This window comes from Hemitrygon akajei, chromosome 8 (assembly GCF_048418815.1).
Source record: "Hemitrygon akajei chromosome 8, sHemAka1.3, whole genome shotgun sequence".
NCBI lineage: Eukaryota > Metazoa > Chordata > Chondrichthyes > Myliobatiformes > Dasyatidae > Hemitrygon > Hemitrygon akajei.
The window spans coordinates 950,608-971,662 of NC_133131.1; the positions used below are offsets into that span (position 1 = coordinate 950,608).

The window sequence follows — 21,055 nt, forward strand, 5'->3', positions numbered from 1 at the left end:
GGTGACTCTATGGAATTCATTACCACAGACGGCTGTGGAGGCCAAGCCATTGAGCATACTTAAAACGGAGGCCGTGGGTTCATGATTAGTCGGGATATCAAAGGTTACGGGGGTGGGGGGAGAGACAGGAGACGGGGGTAGAGGGGGATACTAAATCAGCCATGATGGAATGGTAGAGTAGACTCGATGGGCAGAATGGCCTCATCCTGCTCCGATGTCTGATGGTCTCCATGTGGATGTTGTGATGAAGCCGGCTGCTGGGAAACCCCGTACTGCTGGTGTGTAAACGTCAGCTGGGGGCACGCAAGGTCACAAGGGACTCTCCAGCCCCAATCAACTTCAACATGGACTGTACACGTGTGTGGGAGCGGGGCCGTACCGGTGACCGGGGTGAACGTGGGCTGTACACGTGTGTGGGAGCGGGGCCGTACCGGTGACTGGGGTGAAAGTGGGCTGTACACGTGTGTGGGAGCGGGGACCGTACCGGTGACTGGGGTGAAAGTGGGCTGTACACGTGTGTGGGAGCGGGGGCCGTACCGGTGACTGGGGTGAACGTGGCCTGTACACGTGTGTGGGAGCGGGGCGGTACCGGTGACTGGGGTGAACGTGGGCCGTACCGGTGACTGGGGTGAACGTGGGCTGTACACGTGTGTGGGAGCGGGGCCGTACCGGTGACTGGGGTGAACGTGGGCTGTACACGTGTGTGGGAGCGGGGCCGTACCGGTGACTGGGGTGAACGTGGACTGTACACGTGTGTGTGACCGGGGTGAACGTGGGCTGTACACGTGTGTGGGAGCGGGGCCGTACCGGTGACTGGGGTGAACGTGGACTGTACACGTGTGTGGGACCTGGGGCCGTACCGGTGACTGGGGTGAACGTGGGCTGTACACGTGTGTGGGACTGGGGGCCGTACCGGTGACTGGGGTGAACGTGGGCTGTACACGTGTGTGGGACTGGGGCCGTACTGGTGACTGGGGTGAACGTGGGCTGTACACGTGTGTGGGAGCGGGGACCGTACCGGTGACTGGGGTGAATGTGGACTGTACACGTGTGTGGGAGCGGGGACCGTACCGGTGACTGGGGTGAACGTGGACTGTACACGTGTGGGGGAGCGGGGCTGTACCGGTGACTGGGGTGAACGTGGGCTGTACACGTGTGTGGGAGCGGGGCCGTACCGGTGACTGGGGTGAACGTGGGCTGTACACGTGTGTGGGAGCGGGGCCGTACCGGTGACTGGGGTGAACGTGGACTGTACACGTGTGTGTGACCGGGGTGAACGTGGACTGTACACGTGTGTGGGAGCGGGGCCGTACCGGTGACTGGGGTGAACGTGGACTGTACACGTGTGTGGGACCTGGGGCCGTACCGGTGACTGGGGTGAACGTGGGCTGTACACGTGTGTGGGACTGGGGCCGTACCGGTGACTGGGGTGAACGTGGGCTGTACACGTGTGTGGGAGCGGGGACCGTACCGGTGACTGGGGTGAATGTGGACTGTACACGTGTGTGGGAGCGGGGCCGTACCGGTGACTGGGGTGAACGTGGACTGTACACGTGTGTGGGACCGGGGTGAACGTGGGCTGTACACGTGTGTGGGAGCGGGGCCGTACCGGTGACTGGGGTGAACGTGGACTGTACACGTGTGTGGGACCTGGGGCCGTACCGGTGACTGGGGTGAACGTGGGCTGTACACGTGTGTGGGAGCGGGGACCGTACCGGTGACTGGGGTGAACGTGGGCTGTACACGTGTGTGGGACTGGGGCCGTACCGGTGACTGGGGTGAACATGGACTGTACACGTGTGTGTGACCGGGGTGAACGTGGGCTGTACACGTGTGTGGGAGCGGGGACCGTACCGGTGACTGGGGTGAACGTGGACTGTACACGTGTGTGGGAGCGGGGACTGTACTGGTGACTGGGGTGAACGTGGACTGTACACGTGTGTGGGAGCGGGGCCGTACCGGTGACTGGGGTGAACGTGGACTGTACACGTGTGTGGGAGCGGGGCCGTACCGGTGACTGGGGTGAACGTGGACTGTACACGTGTGTGGGAGCGGGGCCGTACCGGGTGACTGGGGTGAACGTGGGCTGTACACGTGTGTGGGAGCGGGGACCGTACCGGTGACTGAGGTGAACGTGGACTGTACACGTGTGTGGGAGCGGGGTGAACGTGGACTGTACACGTGTGGGGGACCTGGGGCCGTACCGGTGACTGGGGTGAACGTGGGCTGTACACGTGTGGCGGACGGGGGGCCGTACCGGTGACTGGGGTGAACGTGGCCTGTACACGTGTGTGGGAGCGGGGACCGTACCGGTGACTGGGGTGAACGTGGGCTGTACACGTGTGTGGGACTGGGGCCGTACTGGTGACTGGGGTGAACGTGGACTGTACACGTGTGTGTGACCGGGGTGAACGTGGGCTGTACACGTGTGTGGGAGCGGGGCCGTACCGGTGACTGGGGTGAACGTGGACTGTACACGTGTGTGGGACTGGGGCCGTACCGGTGACTGGGGTGAACGTGGACTGTACACGTGTGTGGGAGCGGGGCCGTACCGGTGACTGGGGTGAACGTGGGCTGTACACGTGTGTGGGAGCGGGGACCGTACCGGTGACTGAGGTGAACGTGGACTGTACACGTGTGTGGGAGCGGGGTGAACGTGGACTGTACACGTGTGGGGGACCTGGGGCCGTACCGGTGACTGGGGTGAACGTGGGCTGTACACGTGTGGGGGACTGGGGGCCGTACCGGTGACAGGGGTGAACGTGGCCTGTACACGTGTGTGGGAGCGGGGACCATACCGGTGACTGGGGTGAATGTGGACTGTACACGTGTGTGGGAGCGGGGCCGTACCGGTGACTGGGGTGAACGTGGACTGTACACGTGTGTGGGAGCGGGGCCGTACCGGGTGACTGGGGTGAACGTGGGCTGTACACGTGTGTGGGAGCGGGGACCGTACCGGTGACTGAGGTGAACGTGGACTGTACACGTGTGTGGGAGCGGGGTGAACGTGGACTGTACACGTGTGGGGGACCTGGGGCCGTACCGGTGACTGGGGTGAACGTGGGCTGTACACGTGTGGGGGACTGGGGGCCGTACCGGTGACTGGGGTGAACGTGGCCTGTACACGTGTGTGGGAGCGGGGACCGTACCGGTGACTGGGGTGAACGTGGGCTGTACACGTGTGTGGGACTGGGGCCGTACTGGTGACTGGGGTGAACGTGGACTGTACACGTGTGTGTGACCGGGGTGAACGTGGGCTGTACACGTGTGTGGGAGCGGGGCCGTACCGGTGACTGGGGTGAACGTGGACTGTACACGTGTGTGGGACTGGGGCCGTACCGGTGACTGGGGTGAACGTGGACTGTACACGTGTGTGGGAGCGGGGCCGTACCGGTGACTGGGGTGAACGTGGGCTGTACACGTGTGTGGGAGCGGGGACCGTACCGGTGACTGAGGTGAACGTGGACTGTACACGTGTGTGGGAGCGGGGTGAACGTGGACTGTACACGTGTGGGGGACCTGGGGCCGTACCGGTGACTGGGGTGAACGTGGGCTGTACACGTGTGGGGGACTGGGGGCCGTACCGGTGACTGGGGTGAACGTGGCCTGTACACGTGTGTGGGAGCGGGGACCATACCGGTGACTGGGGTGAATGTGGACTGTACACGTGTGTGGGAGCGGGGACCGTACCGGTGACTGGGGTGAACGTGGGCTGTACACGTGTGTGGGACTGGGGCCGTACCGGTGACTGGGGTGAACGTGGTCTGTACACGTGTGTGGGAGCGGGGACCGTACCGGTGACTGGGGTGAACGTGGACTGTACACGTGTGTGGGAGCGGGGTGAACGTGGACTGTACACGTGTGGGGGACCTGGGGCCGTACCGGTGACTGGGGTGAACGTGGGCTGTACACGTGTGTGGGAGCGGGGCCGTACCGGTGACTGGGGTGAACGTGGACTGTACACGTGTGTGGGAGCAGGGACCGTACCGGTGACTGGGGTGAACGTGGACTGTACACGTGTGTGGGAGCGGGGCCGTACCGGTGACTGGGGTGAACGTGGGCTGTACACGTGTGTGGGAGCGGGGACCGTACCGGTGACTGAGGTGAACGTGGACTGTACACGTGTGTGGGAGCGGGGTGAACGTGGACTGTACACGTGTGGGGGACCTGGGGCCGTACCGGTGACTGGGGTGAACGTGGGCTGTACACGTGTGGGGGACTGGGGGCCGTACCGGTGACAGGGGTGAACGTGGGCTGTACACGTGTGTGGGAGCGGGGCCGTACCGGTGACTGGGGTGAACGTGGCCTGTACACTTGTGTGGGAGCGGGGACCGTACCGGTGACTGGGGTGAACGTGGGCTGTACACGTGTGGGGGACCTGGGACCATACCGGTGACTGGGGTGAACGTGGGCTGTACACGTGTGTGTGACCGGGGTGAATGTGGCCTGTACACGTGTGTGGGAGCGGGGGCCGTACCGGTGACTGAGCTGCTCCCTGCACTGGGCAGCTGTCTCTCTGCCAGTTGCCGTTTCTCTTGCAGCAGCAGCCGTACGTCCGAAACCTTCTCCGCCGAAAGCCTGGAACCGATCCGGCTCTTCACGTTGCTGGACACAATTGTCATGTTCGTTTCTGGCCTTATGGAATTCCTGGAGAATCAGAGCAGCGGATAATCATGAAGATACATTCACAGCAGGAGTCCCGCATGTCTGTCACAGCCTCCGGAAGCTTTGGCAGAAACTAAACAAAACACCTCAGCAGGTCAGGCAGCATCTATGGAGAGGAACAAACTGTTGACGTTTCAGGCCGAGACCCTTCATCGGGTCTGGAAACGAAGGTGGCAGAACCAGCGTAAGAACGTGGGAGGGGGAGGGGGAAGGAGTAGGGGAACAAGCTGGCAGGTGGTAGGTGAGGGGAAGGTTGGCGTGGAGGGGAGGGGATGAAGTAAGAAGCTGGTAGGTGAGGGGGTAAAAGCTGACGATGGAATCGGTTATGATGGAATCGGTTATGAGAGGAGAGTGGACCATGGCAGAAGGGGACAGAGAGGGAACCAGTGGGAAATGAGAGGAGAAAATAAGGGGTAAGAGGGAAGCAGGAGGTAAGATGAGAGAAAAGGAAGGCGGTACGATGATTACAGAATCAACGACCCGGGTTCAATTCCCGCCACTGTCTGTACGGAGTTTGTACGTTCTCCCCGTGACTGCGTGGGTTTCCTCTGGGTGCTCCGGTTTCCTCCCACAGTCGAAAGACGTGCCGGTTAGCAGGTTAATTGGTCACATGGGTGTAATTGGATGGCACGGGCTTGTTGGGCCGAAGGGCCTGTTACTGTGGTGTAAAACTAACTAAATAAATAACCAGAAGTTCGAGGAATCTGTGTTACTCTTTCTGTGAAAGTACATGATCTATTTTACCATGTGATATTCCACTCAGCAGTTTATTCAATCTGGTTACATCCCTCCCCCCACCACCTTCTGGATCTCCCCTACAAACCACATTCTGAAAACAATATGGAATCGGTGGAAAACTGGGATACATTACACTGCCACCTCATCCTAATCCCTGATAAAGACTGCACAGACCCAATGCACCGAATGTCATGATTCTGTTGCTATGTCTTTGAGAATAACAGGGGCCCCAGCCAGATCCCCGTTGGTCACTCCAATTCATCCTGCCTTTTGTGTACACACCCCAGCCCTCAGTCTGCATCCCCACACCAGATTAGATGTTATTAAAACTTGTCACATGTAGTAGATGAAAACACAGTTAAACACCTCGTTTGCATCGATGACCAATACAGTCTGAGGATGCGCTGGGGAACAGCCCACCACGGTCCCAGTGCCCCCACAACTTACTAACCCCATACAAACATCCTTGGACTGTGGGAGATGACCAGAGCTCCCGGAGGAAACCCACGCGGTCACAGGGAGAACGTACAAACTCCGTACAGACAACGGTGGGAATTGACCCTGATCACTGGTGCTGTAATAGTGTTACGTTAACTGCTGCGCTACCCGGGAGATCTAGACCTCTCCTCATTCATCCAAACCATCCAATCACTGCTGGGCACCCACCAGCAGACAGTGTGGGTGTGAGCTCCATCAGACTGGACCGTGTTACCTTTCATTTGCACGTGTGGGTGCAAACACGAGCGGGAGAGGCAGCAGAGTTGAAAACACACCTTATGGTCTTCAGCTGAGCCTCGACCTCGTCCGCGTACATCGTCATCTTCAGACTCTTCTTGGGCGAAGGCATCGAGATCATCTTCAGCTCGAGATCATAGTCCATCTCATCAGAGTCTGAGCCCCGGGGACTCCAGTGTCCACTGTTGCGGCTGTCGTTCCGGTATTCCACCACCACCCGGTCGTCTGCCTCCATGTCCTGCTCTGCCTCATCCTCTTCATCCTCCTCCTGGATGGGTTCCTCAGGAACGTTCCCCAGACCTGCAGGCACCCAAGGTAATGGTCAGCTGAGGAGTGTGATCACAGATGGGAGTATCCTGGTCTGTAGACACATCCATTCCATCTCCAAGAACTCTCAACCCCCTCCCCCTCCCCCTCTCATTCCAAAAGCTGGAAACATGTGGAACTGGTGTGCACTACAGTGCAAGCACTGATTCAGAACCCGATTCAAATGCTAATGCTATTTAAGGCATTGGTCTTATCAGATTTGGAATATTGTGAGCAGTTGGGACCATATCTAAGAAAGGATGTACTGGTGTTAGAGAAGGAGTTCATGAGACTGATCCAGTGAATGAAAGGGTGTAAGTATGAGGAGCGTTTGATGGCCCTGGGCCTGGACTCGTGGGAGTTTAGAAGAATGGGGGCGGGGGGAACTCACTGAAACCTATTGAATATTGAAAGGCCTCGAAGGAGTGTACGTGGAGAGGCCGTTTCCTATAGCAGGGGAGTTTAGGTCCAGAGGGCACAGTCTCAGAAGAAAGAGATGCCCATTTAGAGCAGGGATGAGGAATTTCTGCAGCCAGAGGCTAGTGAATCTGCGGAATTCGTTGCCACAGACGGCTGTAGAGGCCAAGTCACTGGAGGTTGACAGGTTCTCAATTAGTCAGGGTGTGAAAGGTTATGGGAGAATGGTGTTGAGAGAGGAAATAAATCAGCCATGATGGGATGAGGACAGACTCAATGGGCCAAATGGCCCAACTCTGCTCCTCCGTCTCATGGCTTATTCTTTTACCTACCAGTGGAGGCACTGGAGACAAATATTATTGAAATGTTTATTTTGGGCTGGTACCTGGATAGGAAAGGGGTGGAGGGAGACGGGCTTGACACGAGCGAAGGGGATTAGTGTAGAAGAGTGCCAATGTCTGAGTGGGTCGTTTCTGTCCTGCATGTTTCTATAATTCCAAGACTGGTACAACTGCTAGCCTCCTAAGATGGGTGGGACCTGCCCCTCTCCTCCACACTTGCTGAAGATCTTTGCCAGTTCTATTTTTCTAGCCCTTCTCAAGGATTATTAACTAGAAACACACTTGTGCCACAGACACGCTGGACATGCAGGCCACTTCCTGTGTTCTGACTTATCTCAGCTTTCCAGCATCTGCGGGACTATATTAGAGTGACCCGCCGTCGCTCCAGCACAGACTGACCAGTATGGTGGTGTTTGTAATGCGACGCCAGCCCCACATCATCGGGCAGGAAGCTCTTCCTTTTCAGAATGTCCCTCTGGATGCGCCTCGCGTGATAACGCCGCTTCCTGCAGAGACACACACCTTTGTGAGATCCCACCACATTCAGCGTGAGGGAGTGGTCAAAGCAGGTACAATTACAACACCGGAGAGGCAAATCAACAACACAAGAGATTCTGCAGACACTGGAAATCCAGAGCAACACACACAAAATACTGGAGAAACTCAGCAGGTTGGGCAGCATCGATGGAGAGGAGTAAAGAGTGGATGTGTTGGGATGAGAGCCTTCATCAGGACTGGAAAGGAAGGGGGCAGAGGCTAGAATAAGGTAAGTGGAGGAGAAGGACTACAAACTGGCAAGTGAGAGGGAAGGAGACATCATGAAAGACCTCAGCCTGAAACGTCGACTGTTTATTCTCCTCCCTAGGTGCTGCCTGACCTGCTGAGTTCCTCCAGCATTTGGATAGGTGCACAGAGGGGAGTGTTATGGGCCAAATGCAGGTAGTGAGGGTGCTGTGGTTATCATGGCCCAGGCCTGTTTCAGTGCTGTATTACTCCAGGACTCTGTAAAGACCACAGGCACTCAGAACCTCCGTGCCCACAGTAGAGGGGCAGAACGCACCTGCGGCAGAGACTTACGGGTTCAGATATCTTGCTGACATACATTCTGTGCCAGAGGTGGCACCCTCCACGTGAGATTAATCTGGGATCTGACTGTCCGATCACACAGGTATCAGTGGCCCCCCCAAGGGATCAGGTGAGCAAGCACAGGATTTCATTGCACCTGTCACTGAGCAGATGCATTAGGAGGACTGAGAGTAGTTTTGTGTCCTATAAATGAAGAAAAGATGTGCTGGCATTGGAGAGCGTCTGGAGGAGTTCACAAGAATGGTTCCAGGAATGAAAGAGTTTACCTGTAAAGAACATTTGATTTGAGTCTGGCCCATACTCACTGGAGTTTAGAAGAATGAGGGGGATCTTGCTGAAACCCAGCAAATTCTGAAAGGGCTAGACAGAGTGGACAGGGAGAGGATGTTTCTTGTAGGTGAGAGTCTAGGACCAAAGAGCATAGCCTCAGAATACGTCCCTTTGGAAGAGAGACGAGGAGGAATTTCTTTAGCCGGAGGATGGTAAATCTGTGGAATTCATTGTTAGAGACGGCCATGGAGGCCAAGTTATTGAGTACATTTAAAGCAGAGGTTGCAGGTTCTTGATTAGTCAGGGCATCAAAGGTCATAAGAAGGCAGGAGAATGGGGTTAAGAGGGATAGTCATAATGGAGTGGTGGCACAGACTTGATTGCAAAAGGCCTAATTCTGCTGCTATGACTTCTGGATTATGGTCAAACCCCAAAGTCGTCGAAGAAATGTATAAACAGCATCACTGAAAGGCAGCAGGAAGCGGATGGACTGGTGTTTGAGAACATTTAGCCATCATGCAGGATCTACAGGGAAGGAAACTGCTGCCCCCTACTGATGCTAGCCTGCACCCATCGCCAGACTCCAGCTACTCACATACACTAGCGGTCTGCCCCCAGGAAATACTTACGTGTGTTGGTTTTTAACACCAACGACAAATTTCTCTGTATGTTTCAATGTATATGTGATAAATAAATAAATCTCAGTCTGAGGATGCTGCCTGGATGCATGTCTTATGAGGAAAGATTGAGCGAGCCAGGGCCTTTCACTTTGGAGTGAAGGAGGATGAGAGGTGACTTGATTGAGGTGTACAAGATGGAGTGAGCAGCCAGGGACGCTCCCAGTGCGCCAAAGGACATCCATTTAAGGGTAACTGGAGGAAAGTAAAGGGGGAAGTCAGAGGCAGAGTGGTGGGAGGGGCAAATACATTAGGGACAATTAAGAACCTCTTAGATAGGCAGATGGATGATAGCAAAATGGAAGGCTTTGTGGGAGAGAAGCATTAGGTTGATTAAGGTTAAAAGTTCAGCACAGCATTGTGGGCCGAAGGGCCTGTACTATTTCATGTTCTATGCCCTCTGCAGAGAGCAAGCGAAGCACTGGGTCGCACCAAGCTCTCTCAAACTGTGTGGAAGATAGATATTCAAAGCAAAAAGGCCACTATCAACACTCTCTGGAGGCGAGGAATGGATAAATAATCCACAATAACATGAGGATCCTATGGGACGGCACTGTAGCATACTGAATAGCACGCTTCATACTTCCAGTGACCCAGGTTCAATTCCCACTGCTGCCTGTACGTTCTCCCCGTGACCGCGCGAGTTTCTTCCCACAGACCATGTTAGCTGGTAGGTTAATTGGTCATTGCAAATAGTCTGTGATTATGCCAGGGTTAAGTCAGGGGATTGCTGGGCAGTTGGTAGCTCGAAGGTCCGGAAGAGCCTGTTAGAAACATAGAAAATAGGTGCAGGAGTAGGCCATTCGGCCCTTCGAGACTGCACCGCCATTCAGTCTGATCATGGCTGATCATCCAACTCAGAACCCTGTACCTGCTTTCTCTCCATACCCCTGATCCCTTTAGCCACAAGGGCCATATCTAACTTCCTCTTAAATATAGCCAATGAACCGGCCTCAACTGTTTCCTGTGGCAGAGAATTCCACAGATTCACCACTCTCTGTGTGAAGAAGTTTTTCCTCATCTCGGTCCTAAAAGGCTTCCCCTTTATCCTTAAACTGTGACCCCTCGTTCTGGATCCTTAAACTGTGACCCCTCATTCTGGATCCTTAAACTGACCCCTCGTTCTGGAATCCTTAAACTGTGACCCCTGTTCCGCTCTGCATCATGATAAAAAAAGGGGTCACGTGTATTAAATGAATAAAGGGCCAGGTGCAGGTCAATGGGACAAGTCGGAACATCAGTTTGGCATGTTCTGTGCTGTAGGGCTCTATAACTTTGAACAGCACATAAGTACTCAGGTCTAATAGCGTGGCACATGACCCAGTGCCCCCACTGCACTCACCACGAGTTCGACAGAATCCCCTTCATTCCACCATAATTAGGATTCCCGTACTTCATGTAATACTGACTCCGCCTTGCGGCTCCCAATTCCTTTCGGTCATCTGGAAGAGGGCACATGGCGTCAGTAACAGCCCGGCAGAGGTACCAACGATAAGCCCCCCCCCCGGAATTACTGATGTTAACCCCAAATCAGAATCAGGTTTATTATCACTGGTATATGTTGTGAAATCTGTTTTCCAGCAGTAGTACAGTGCAATACATTAAATATACGATATATTACAGCATGAAATACATTTATAAAAAATAAATAAGTAGTGCAAAAATAGTGAGTGTTCGTGGACCATTCACAAATCTGATGGCAGTGGGGAAGAAGCTGTTCCTGAAATGTGTGTGTGTCTTCAGGCTCCTGCATCTCCTCTCTGATGAGAAGAGGGCATTTGTTGGTTGATGGGGAACTTTAATGAGGGAAGCTGTCTTTTAGAGACATCGCCTTTTGAAGATGTCCTCGATGTGGGGAGGCTAGAGCCCATGGTGGAGCTGGCTGAGTTTACAACCCTCTGCAGCTTTTTCTGATCCTGTGCAGTGGCCCCTCCACACCAGACGGTGATGCAACCATTTAGAACACTCTCCACAGTTCCGCTGTAGAAATTTGCTAGAGCAGGAAGCTAGGATGGCCCTGTTTCAGTGAGATTACCCGTCCACTTCAGCAGCTCGTGTTATACAGTAATGGCAGGCCAGCAGCCCACCTGCTGCATCATTCAGACAGACTGCATTGTTCTTCGTACCCCTAACTCTCACCCCACAAACTCTGCTCAGCAGCCATGAAGACTGCAACTGACTCAGCACCTGGCAAGGACGCAAGCTCCAGATTTCTGCCCGAGGAGTGTGTTAAGATGCACTTTCTGACATTGCGCCTCTACATACTGGCCTGACTGTTAAGAAATGCCCCCTTGTTCTGGTCATCCCCAGGGGAAGTACCTTCCAACAACCAGACAGAAAGGGCTGGATGGAGAGGACCCGAGGACACAGCCTCAGAACAGAAAGATCCAGTCTGGCACAACATTATGGGCTGAAGGGCCTGTGCTGCACTGTTCTACATTCTGTATACTATTGAAAGCGTCCACAAAATGCTGGAGCAACTCAGCAGGTCAGGCAGCGTCCACGGAAATGAACAAACAGCCAATGTTTCAGGCTGAGACCATTCATCAATGCTGGAAAGGAAGGGGGAAGATAAAAAGGTGAGGGGAGGGAAGGGAAGCAGGGGAGCTAGAAGGTGATGGGTGAAGCCAGGGCTGGAAAGGAAGGAATCTGATAGGAGAGGAGGGTGGACTAGAGGAAGGGAAGGAACAGGGACACCAGGTGAGAAAATAAGAGGCCAGAGTGAGGAACAGAAAGAGTGGAGAGGGAAGGGAAACATTTTTAACGGAAGGAGAAATCAATATTCACGCCATCAGGTTGGAGGCTACACAGATGGAACAGGTGTTGCTCTTCCACCCTTAGGGTCCCACTGGAGGCAGCCATGGACTGACATCAGAAAGCGAATGGGAATCAGAATCAAAATGTTTGGCCACCAGGAAGTCCCACTTGAGGTAGATGGAGTGGAGGAGCTCGATTTGCAACTGGTCTCACCAGGAGCACTGGACACAACAGACGACCCCAGTAGATTCCTAGGTGAAGTGTTGCCTCACCTGGAAAGACCGTTTGGGGCCCTGAATGGAGGTGTGGGGGTAGGTATAGTACTTTGGCCACTTGCAGGGATAGGTGCCAGGAGGGACAAATGGACAAGGGAATCACAGAGGGAGCGATCCCTGCGGAGAGTTGGGGGAGGTAAAGATGCGTTTGCTGGTAGGATCCCTTTGGAGGTAGCAGAGGTTTCAGAGGATGGATGTAGAGGCTCGTGAAGTGATAGGTAAAAACAAGAGGAACTCTATCACTGTTAAGGTAGTGGGAAGACAGGGTGACCGTGGAGGAGGGAAACCCCGTTCTGTGAAGGGGCACATCATGCAAGTATAACAATGCATGGCCTCACAGGCAGTAGTAACTGTGCTGGCTGCTACGCTCAGTCAGCAAAAGTGTTCGACAGTTATACCAAACTAACGTCAGCATTCGGACAGGTCGGTGAAATCAGAAGCATTGCAGCTCGTGGCAAGTAATGGCCTTTTGTTGGTTTATGCTGTGTGTTTGGGTTTGAAACACGCTGCCTGTCCAGTTGGGGACTGAAAGCTGTATAGTGGTGTTTACCTGAGTACTTTCACGCTTGGTTCTGTTAAAATGTGAACTGAAATACTGCTTCGCCTGCCGACAGCTGAATTGAATTTGGCGATGTTTTGTCTGGTTCGTGCACTTGTTAAACAACATGAATCAAGCTGGAAGCAGTGACCTTGAAGTCAAGACAGAGAGAAATTAAACAAACATGCGATGTTGAAGGTCAGACTATTGGAGGAAATGAAAATATTTATAGAGCCACAGAACAGGCTGTGACTGCGTATTAAGCTGACTTTCAGGACGGCATATGCACTGAAGACAGCGTGGTTAACATGCGTGCAGCATGTTCTACTGCTAGCAGAGTGACTACGATACCTCATCGGCATGCACTAGGATGGAGACTGATATAGCTGTGTTAAACGCAAGACAAGTATTGAGGGATAAACATGCTTTAGAAGAAAAGATGGAACAGCTTTAATGAAACCAGAAACAAATGGAAGAACAACTTTGAAAAAAGATGGAGCAGCTTTAAGTTGCAGGAAGAAACCGAAGCCAGGATGGCCAGAGTACAAGAGCTGAATCTAAACGTGCTCCAGCAGGACAGCTCTATGGTGACATGGAACAGAGAATATCCAACATACTCGATGTCCATGTGGATACATCTGCTCCTACAAGCAACAAGATTGAACCGCAAGCGGAAGTTCAGGCTGAATGGAGGGGGCTCGCCGAACCTATGCCGTATCCAGCGGCACACGGTGCTTCTGAGGACACTGACTGACACCGGTGATTCAGATGATACCAGTCTAAAGACGCTGCGAAAGGAAATAACAAGCAGAGTGATGAACAACAACGCATTGCATCTCTGCCTAAGAGAGAGATTCAAATCTTCAATGGCAATCCATTGCAGTGTCATTCGTTTATCAGGGCTTTCAGGAACAGCATCGAAGGCAAGACTGATAACTGTGGTGGCCATTGCTAATTACTCAAACAGTTCACTGGAGATTCCCCTAGAGAGCTTGTTAAAAGTTCCCAATGGGCTGACCCAGAGCAAGGATATCTAAAGGCCCAAGCTTTACTACAGGAACATTTTGGTGATAAGCACAAATTGCTGCAGCCTATATGGAAAAGGCTGTTTCTTGGTCACGTATCAAATCAGAAGACGTGAAAGCTCTTTAAGATTATAGTCAATGTCGTGCGATATGTGCAGGACACATAAGAGTTGGACATGCCTGTTAATATGTGGATTGTTGTGAATAAATTACCCGATAAACTTAGGGAAAAATGGAGATTGGCAGTCTATAAACAACAAGAAAAACACAACTGTAAGGTTAATTTCGCAGACAGTATTGATTTTATTGAAAGGCAAGTAAAGATTGCTACACACTCGGTGTTTGTAAAGAAATACAATGCTACATCACCAGCAGCAAGCAAAGGTGTGAACAATCTGGTTCTCAAGCTAAAGGAAGCAGCTTTCCCACTACTGTGGAAAGTGAAGCTGCAACTGGTGAAAAGGATACAGATTTGAAGCAAACACAGCAGCGAGTACCACCCCGGTATCTACCGGCCTTTCGGGGGCTGGTGATCATGATTGTAAACTTCCTCTAATTCCGATTCAGGTGATGTCTAAGAAGGGTAACAAGACGGTGGGTATTTATACTTCCCTGGATTATGGACTATGCACAGTGAGCCTCATAAACAAGCTCAACCTGACAGCAAAAGAAATGTGCGTTCTCTTATGCACCATGGGTCATGACAAGGTTCTGAATAGCTACATCATTTCAGGATTGAAGGTGGCTGGCTAAGCATGTATCCACAGGAATGCATGCCTGTTTACAAAAGGAACGTTCCTTATCAGAGAGATCATCAGGAATGGTCTCATTTGAAGGAAACCGAGGGGTGAATGAGGTTAAGGCATTGCAGCCACTGCAAGTGTTAACGATGGACCCTATGCTGGGTTGGACTGGTAACAGACCATGGGGAGGAGACCGTGGTGGTGGGAATGGCCACACTCTGCCAGACATGACAGTTAATGGGATTTCAGTTTTGCACTTCAGGAGCAGCGATTCAAAACAGATTTTCCTGAATGCAGTCAAGAACAACAACCTGGTTTATAAGGAGATGATCTCATTCTGGGATAGACTGCTCACCAGAAAGACGTCAAGTGTAAATGTTGAGATTTTGTGTCTTAGTAGCATGCCATTGTAAGTATTCTGGTATAATAATGATGGTTTTGGAATTTAGGAGCCTTGCATCCGTTGTCTATCTGCATTATATTCTGTGCGTTTACCTAGTACCTAGCCACAAGTGGGGGCAGGGTAAAAGCAAAGGGAATAAGTCACATCTTCATGCTTTGCTCATTGCCGTTTGTACTGGGGACTGACGGAGGCCGTATCTTTTGCCGATTGCTCAATAACACTTAGCTTACATTGGGGTACGCTGTGGTTTCATCGCTTCAAGCTTATCTGTTTGCTAATAAAGGATGGAATACAGATGCTCGACTTTTGAAACAATCATTGCTGGAGTGAGAGCCAGTGTAACAAATCCACTGGGTTTCTGGCGGCAGCAGATGCTTTGGCTTTGGTTTGCCGCTCCACGGTGGCCAAACATTCATTCCCATTCCCATAATTCCGTCCACGGCTTCCTCTTGTTCCATCTGGGTAGATTTCAACCTAGTGGCGTGAATATTGATTTCTCCTCTCTTTTCCCTCTTTTTCTATTCCTTATTCTGGCCTCTTACCCCCTTTCATCTCCCCCTGGGCCACCTCCTCTTTCCCTTTCTCCCACGGTCCACTCTCCTCTCCTATCAGATTCCTTCCTCTACAGCCCTTTACCTTTCCCACCCCTCACCTCCCCCTGGTGTCCCTCCTCTTTCCCTTTCTCCCACGGTCCACTCTCCTCTCCTATCAGATTCCTTCCTCTACAGCCCTTTACCTTTCCCACCCCTCACCTCCCCCTGGTGTCCCTCCTCTTTCCCTTTCTCCCACGGTCCACTCTCCTCTCCTATCAGATTCCTTCCTCTACAGCCCTTTACCTTTCCCACCCCTCACCTCCCCCTGGTGTCCCTCCTCTTTCCCTTTCTCCCACGGTCCACTCTCCTCTCCTATCAGATTCCTTCCTCTACAGCCCTTTACCCCTCCCACCCCTCACCTCCCCCTGGTGTCCCTCCTCTTTCCCTTTCTCCCACGGTCCACTCTCCTCTCCTATCAGATTCCTTCCTCTACAGCCCTTTACCTTTCCCACCCCTCACCTCCCCCTGGTGTCCCTCCTCTTTCCCTTTCTCCCACGGTCCACTCTCCTCTCCTATCAGATTCCTTCCTCTACAGCCCTTTACCCCTCCCACCCACCTGGCTATATCCATCATCTTCCAGCTGTCCTCCTTCTCCTTCCCCCATATTTTATTCTGGATTCTTCCCCCTTCCTTTCCAGTCCAGAAGAGGGGTCTTGGCCCAAAACGTCGACTGTTCATTTCCACGGATGCTGCTTGACCTGCTGAGTACCTCCAGCATTAGCTTTGCATTTCCAGCATCTGCAGAATCTCTTGTGTTTTTGAAAATACCCAGACTGATTGCATCACGGTCTGGTACAGCAATCTGAACGTACAGGAATGTGTGTAATTGTAAACTGTAGTGGACTTGTCCCAATGCAGTGCAGGCATGTCGCTCGCCACCATCATTTCGAATACATCCAAGTTCCAGCTCGTACACCTTGATGAGGTGCTGCCTCAAAAAAGCAACATCTATCAAAGTTCCCCACCATCTGGGTCTATCGGGTAGGAAGTACAGAAGCCCAAAGTCCCACACCCCCGGGTTCAGGAACAGCAAATTCCTTTCAGCTATGTGGTACTTGAACCACCTGGCAAAATCTGAATCACTTTGCACTGAAATGGATTTTGTGTTTCTTTTAAACACAAGAGGTTCTGCAGATGCTGGAAATCTGGAGTAACACACACAAAATGCTTGAGGAACTCAACTGGTCAGGCAGCATCTATGGAGAGGAATAAACAATAAATGTTTCAGGCCGAGACCCTTCATCAAGACAACGAAGGGTCTTGGCCCGAAACGTCGACAGTACTTCTCCTTATAGATGCTGCCTGGCCTACTGTGTTCCACCAGCATTTTGTGTGTGTTGTTGTTTGAATTTCCAGCATCTGCAGATTTCCTCGTGTTTGCGTTTCTTTGTTCTGTCTTTCCTTGTGAAAATTGTGTTTAATTTATGCTTATGTTTTTCTTGTGAATGCTGATTTTCTGATGCTGTCTGTGATGTTGCTGCAAGTATTAATGAGCATACGGGTACTTGTGCACGTAACTTCCCTCCACTGGCCTGCAGCTCACCCTTGGGCAGGGGGTAGTCTCCGCTTAGCCTCCAATCAGGGGCACGTGAAACCATGGGAGCAGGAGGTGGATGGTCGTTTGAGCAGCTGATACATGTGACTGACCACTGACGCCGGGCAGACAATCTCTGAAGAGTATCGATAATGGCTGGGGTCACCCGTCTTGTAAAGACACTGCCCAGAAGAAGGCAATGGCAAACCACTTCTGTAGAAAAATTTGCAAGAACAACCATGGTCCCGGAAAGACCACGATCACCCAGATCATACAACATGAAACATAATGAACGGACGAATCAGGATGAAGGAAAGTGAATGAAACAGACCCTGGTGAGTCATTTTAGCGTTGTCTAAGTGGAGTGGATGATAGCAGATTGTAACACACTACCACAGTTCCCTCCCCTTTCAGGAAAAGCAGCCTGCACACCTCACCCTGACTGCAGGAGACCCTGGGAAGAATGTGATGCCGACTACAGCCGTTCAGCCAGCTGGTCTTCTCTCTGGGCTAGCAGGCCAGGTGTCTATCCTAGGCAGAACTTCACTCACCTTTTGTGGCAAATCTCACTTGCAGCTTGTTCCCCTGCGGAGTCCTGATCGCTGGCCTCAGGTCGTTTCGAAGGATTGACGCCTGCTCAGCCTGTGACAGGGTGTCCAGCTGGGTAATGAGACAAAGAGGTAAGTGCACGTGCCCCGGCCAGAATGAGCAGAGGTTACGTCGCAGCATAACAGCCTCCCACTGCCCCAAGGAGAACACAAGGTCACGGCTCTCCCGCAACATGGAGCCACAGGAGCCCTCGGTTGTTGGACTAGGTGTCTGGCACCATTATGAGAGAGGCAGAGACAGAGAAACACACACACAATGCAACACCACGTCTCAGGAAGACTGTCTGTGCACCGAAGACATTAGCACCACAGATGAATCCTTACTACTCGATGTTTGGGTGTGGCACAGTAGCACAATGCTTTGACAGCACCAGCGATCCACGCTCAATTCCCGCTACTGTCTGTGAAGAATGGGTATGCCCTCCCCAGGACCCTGTGGAGTTCCTCCCACATTCCAAAGTGCTGTCTCTCCACATAAAGTTCAAATGACAAGCCTGCTATACACTGTCAAACAGGAGGTGCTGCTAATGCCTCCTCCCTGACGGTGTCCACAGAACGAGCTGCTCAATGGATTGTATTTAAAAGGACATTCTGCTGACTGGCACGGGTAGTGTAGCAGTTAGCGCAATGCTTTACAGTGCCAGTGATCTGGGTTCAAATCCCACCGCTGCCTGTGAAGAGCCTGCACATTCTCCCCATGACCATGTGGGCTTCCCTCAGTGCTCCAGTTTTCTCCCACATTCCAAAGTCATACGGGTTAGGGTTAGTGAGTTATGTGCATCCTACGTACACACAGGAAGCATGGTGACATTTGCCGGCTGCCCCCGGTACATCCTCACACTGCGTTTGTCATTGACGTAAACGATGCATTTTACTGTGTGTTTTGATGTACTTGTGACAAATAAAACTCTTTATACAGCCAGGGTGCAATTGAACTGTAGGGAGCATCACACCCTTGCTGAACAGTGTTGTCACACCTGCTCAGGGGTGAGAGTTAGAGTATTGGTCGAGAACGGGGAACAGCACCTCAGTAAAGGGAGGGGCTACGAGAGGAGGAGCATCTGCCCAAGGGTACGTTTGCTGAGCCGCTGGGGAAAGAAGCCATTCACCAACGCGATGGGACTGACGTACAATGCTTTCGACAGCCGTATTTACCCCAGTGTAGCTGCGACCCTCAGACATACCTCGTTGTTTGCCAGCAGTTTGCACACTACTTCCTCAGCGTTCGCTGGCTCCTTCTCTAACTCACCCTCCTCCTCCTCCTCATCAGTCTTTTCGGACGAGTCGTGTACATCAGAGCCGTCTGCCACCAAAATAAATACACCGCATTCAGTCGAGGTGCTGACAAAGTCACATAGAAACAGTTTTTGTGGTCCAACCTTTTCAATCCATGTACCTGTGCATAAACACGAGAGAGTCTGCAGGTGCCAGAATCCCAGAGAAACACACATATGCTAGAGGAACTCCAGATGAGTTCTAAATCTTTCCAAGTACCCACTTTTGATCTTCTTTGTAGACCCTTGCCAGGACTGAAACCTCGAACCTCCTTGTTTGAGGAGTCCTCAATTTGTCTCAGCTGTTCGTCCTGATGAAGGGTCTCAGTCAAAACATCGACTGTTTATTTCTCTCCACAGATGCCACCTTAGCTGCTGCGTTCCTCGAGCATTCTGTATGTAATGCATGTACCAATCCGACTGTCTTTTAAATGCCTCAATTGGCTCCCCTCCTTGAAGTTCCATGTACATTACTGAATTTGTCAATGTGGAGTGGAGAGCATTTGTAAATCTGACAGGAGCAAAGATGTCAGGAATGGAGCGTTATGGGAGGCTGTGTGGGACAGGTGGCAGAAAAGGAGTGCCAGGGCGGTGGTGGTGTGGGTGTGGGTGCAAACACACCCAGCCCTGAGATGCCAGGCAAGGTCAATTGATTCCAAACAATTGGTTTATTGATCATTACAGAATGTTTCTCTCGACCAAACACGAGGAAATGTTTCTCTGATGCTTTCTGCTCCCTGCCTTCTCCTTTCTCCTTTTCCCAACTGTGATTCCTGTCCCATTCCCACTCACAGTCCACAATAGAGACCCATATCAGAATCAGGTTTATCACTCACACGTCATGAAAAGTTTTTTTTTGTAGCAGCAGTACAGTGCAATGCATAACATTACTATTGTAGTATGCAAAAGTCTGAGGCTGTTATGTATAAAAGACTTTTGCACAGTACTGTAGGAGCCATTCCATCATGGCTGATCTATTATCCCTCTCGACCCCATTCTCCAGCCTTCTCCCCGTAATCTCTAACGCCCTGACTAATCAAAAACACAACAACCTCTTCTTTAAATATACCCAGTGACATGGCCTCCATGTCTAAATGGATGTCCCTCCATTCTGAGGCTGTGCCCTCTAGTCCAAGACCGACCCACTATTGTAAATATCCTCTCAATGAGCATTCTACCTAGGCCGTTCAACATTTGATAGATTTCAATGAGATCTTCTCTCATTTGACTAAACTCCATTGAGTACAGACCCAGAGTCTTTAAATGCTTCTCATAACCCTTCCACCCCCAGGATCATTCTCACAAACCACCGCTGCACTCTCTCCACATCCTTTCTCAGATAAGGGGCCCAGAAATGCTCACAATACTCCAAGCATGGTCTGACCAATGCCTTATAAAGCCAGAGTCTTTGGCTGTGAACCAATTCAATCCAAATTCTCAAGAAGAGGAATCCTGGGCCGTGTAACACTGGCTGGAGTATTGAGGGCAGCTAGCTCAGACTGCAATTTACAACAGCCACCTAAATAATCACACTAGTATTCCATCACATTCGGACAGCCAAGCAACAGCCCGACGCGGAGTCTCTGCAAGAGTGTTACTGAAGAGACTCCCGTCAGCCTCACACTGCTGAGTGCCCAGGGTTCTACTCTCCGCTTTCTACCAGTTAATCTCTGCTCCAAGACACAAAGTCCAGCCTGGATAAAAAGCAATCAGATGTCCTCAATCCTGGTCGGAAAAGGTTGTTTAGGGGGCAGCACGGCACTATAGCAGTTAGGGTAACTACCTGGATTCAATTCTCAGTGCTGTCTGTAAGAAGCTTGTACGTTCTCCCCATGAGGACGTGGGTTTCCTCCCACATTCCACTCCAGCACAGAATCTGCCCTTCAGCCCACAATGTTGTGGCAACCTATCCAAGCTGCTCTAGCATCAATTTAAACCTCACTACTTCACAGTCCATAACCTACATTTCTTTCATCCACATGCCTATCTAAGAGTCCCTTAAACATCCCTAATGTATCTGCCTCTGCCACCTCCCCTGGCAGGGCGTTCCACACCCTCACTACTCTCTGT

At 51.9% G+C, this 21,055-nt stretch overlaps 1 protein-coding gene across 3 annotated transcripts in view; it reads right to left on the reverse strand.

Annotated features, from left to right (window-relative positions):
• The window catches only part of ncbp3 (nuclear cap binding subunit 3), a 47,922-nt gene that overhangs the window by 5,858 nt on the left and 21,009 nt on the right, over positions 1–21,055 (reverse strand). For all 3 annotated transcript variants that reach the window (XM_073053010.1, XM_073053008.1, XM_073053007.1), the window contains 6 exons: positions 18,896–19,014; positions 17,655–17,763; positions 10,578–10,677; positions 7,602–7,708; positions 6,177–6,438; positions 4,478–4,647 (listed from right to left, as the gene is read on the reverse strand). In XM_073053010.1, coding sequence (XP_072909111.1) covers positions 4,478–4,647; positions 6,177–6,438; positions 7,602–7,708; positions 10,578–10,677; positions 17,655–17,763; positions 18,896–19,014 — 867 coding nt within the window. The remainder of the gene's footprint in view (positions 1–4,477; positions 4,648–6,176; positions 6,439–7,601; positions 7,709–10,577; positions 10,678–17,654; positions 17,764–18,895; positions 19,015–21,055) is intronic.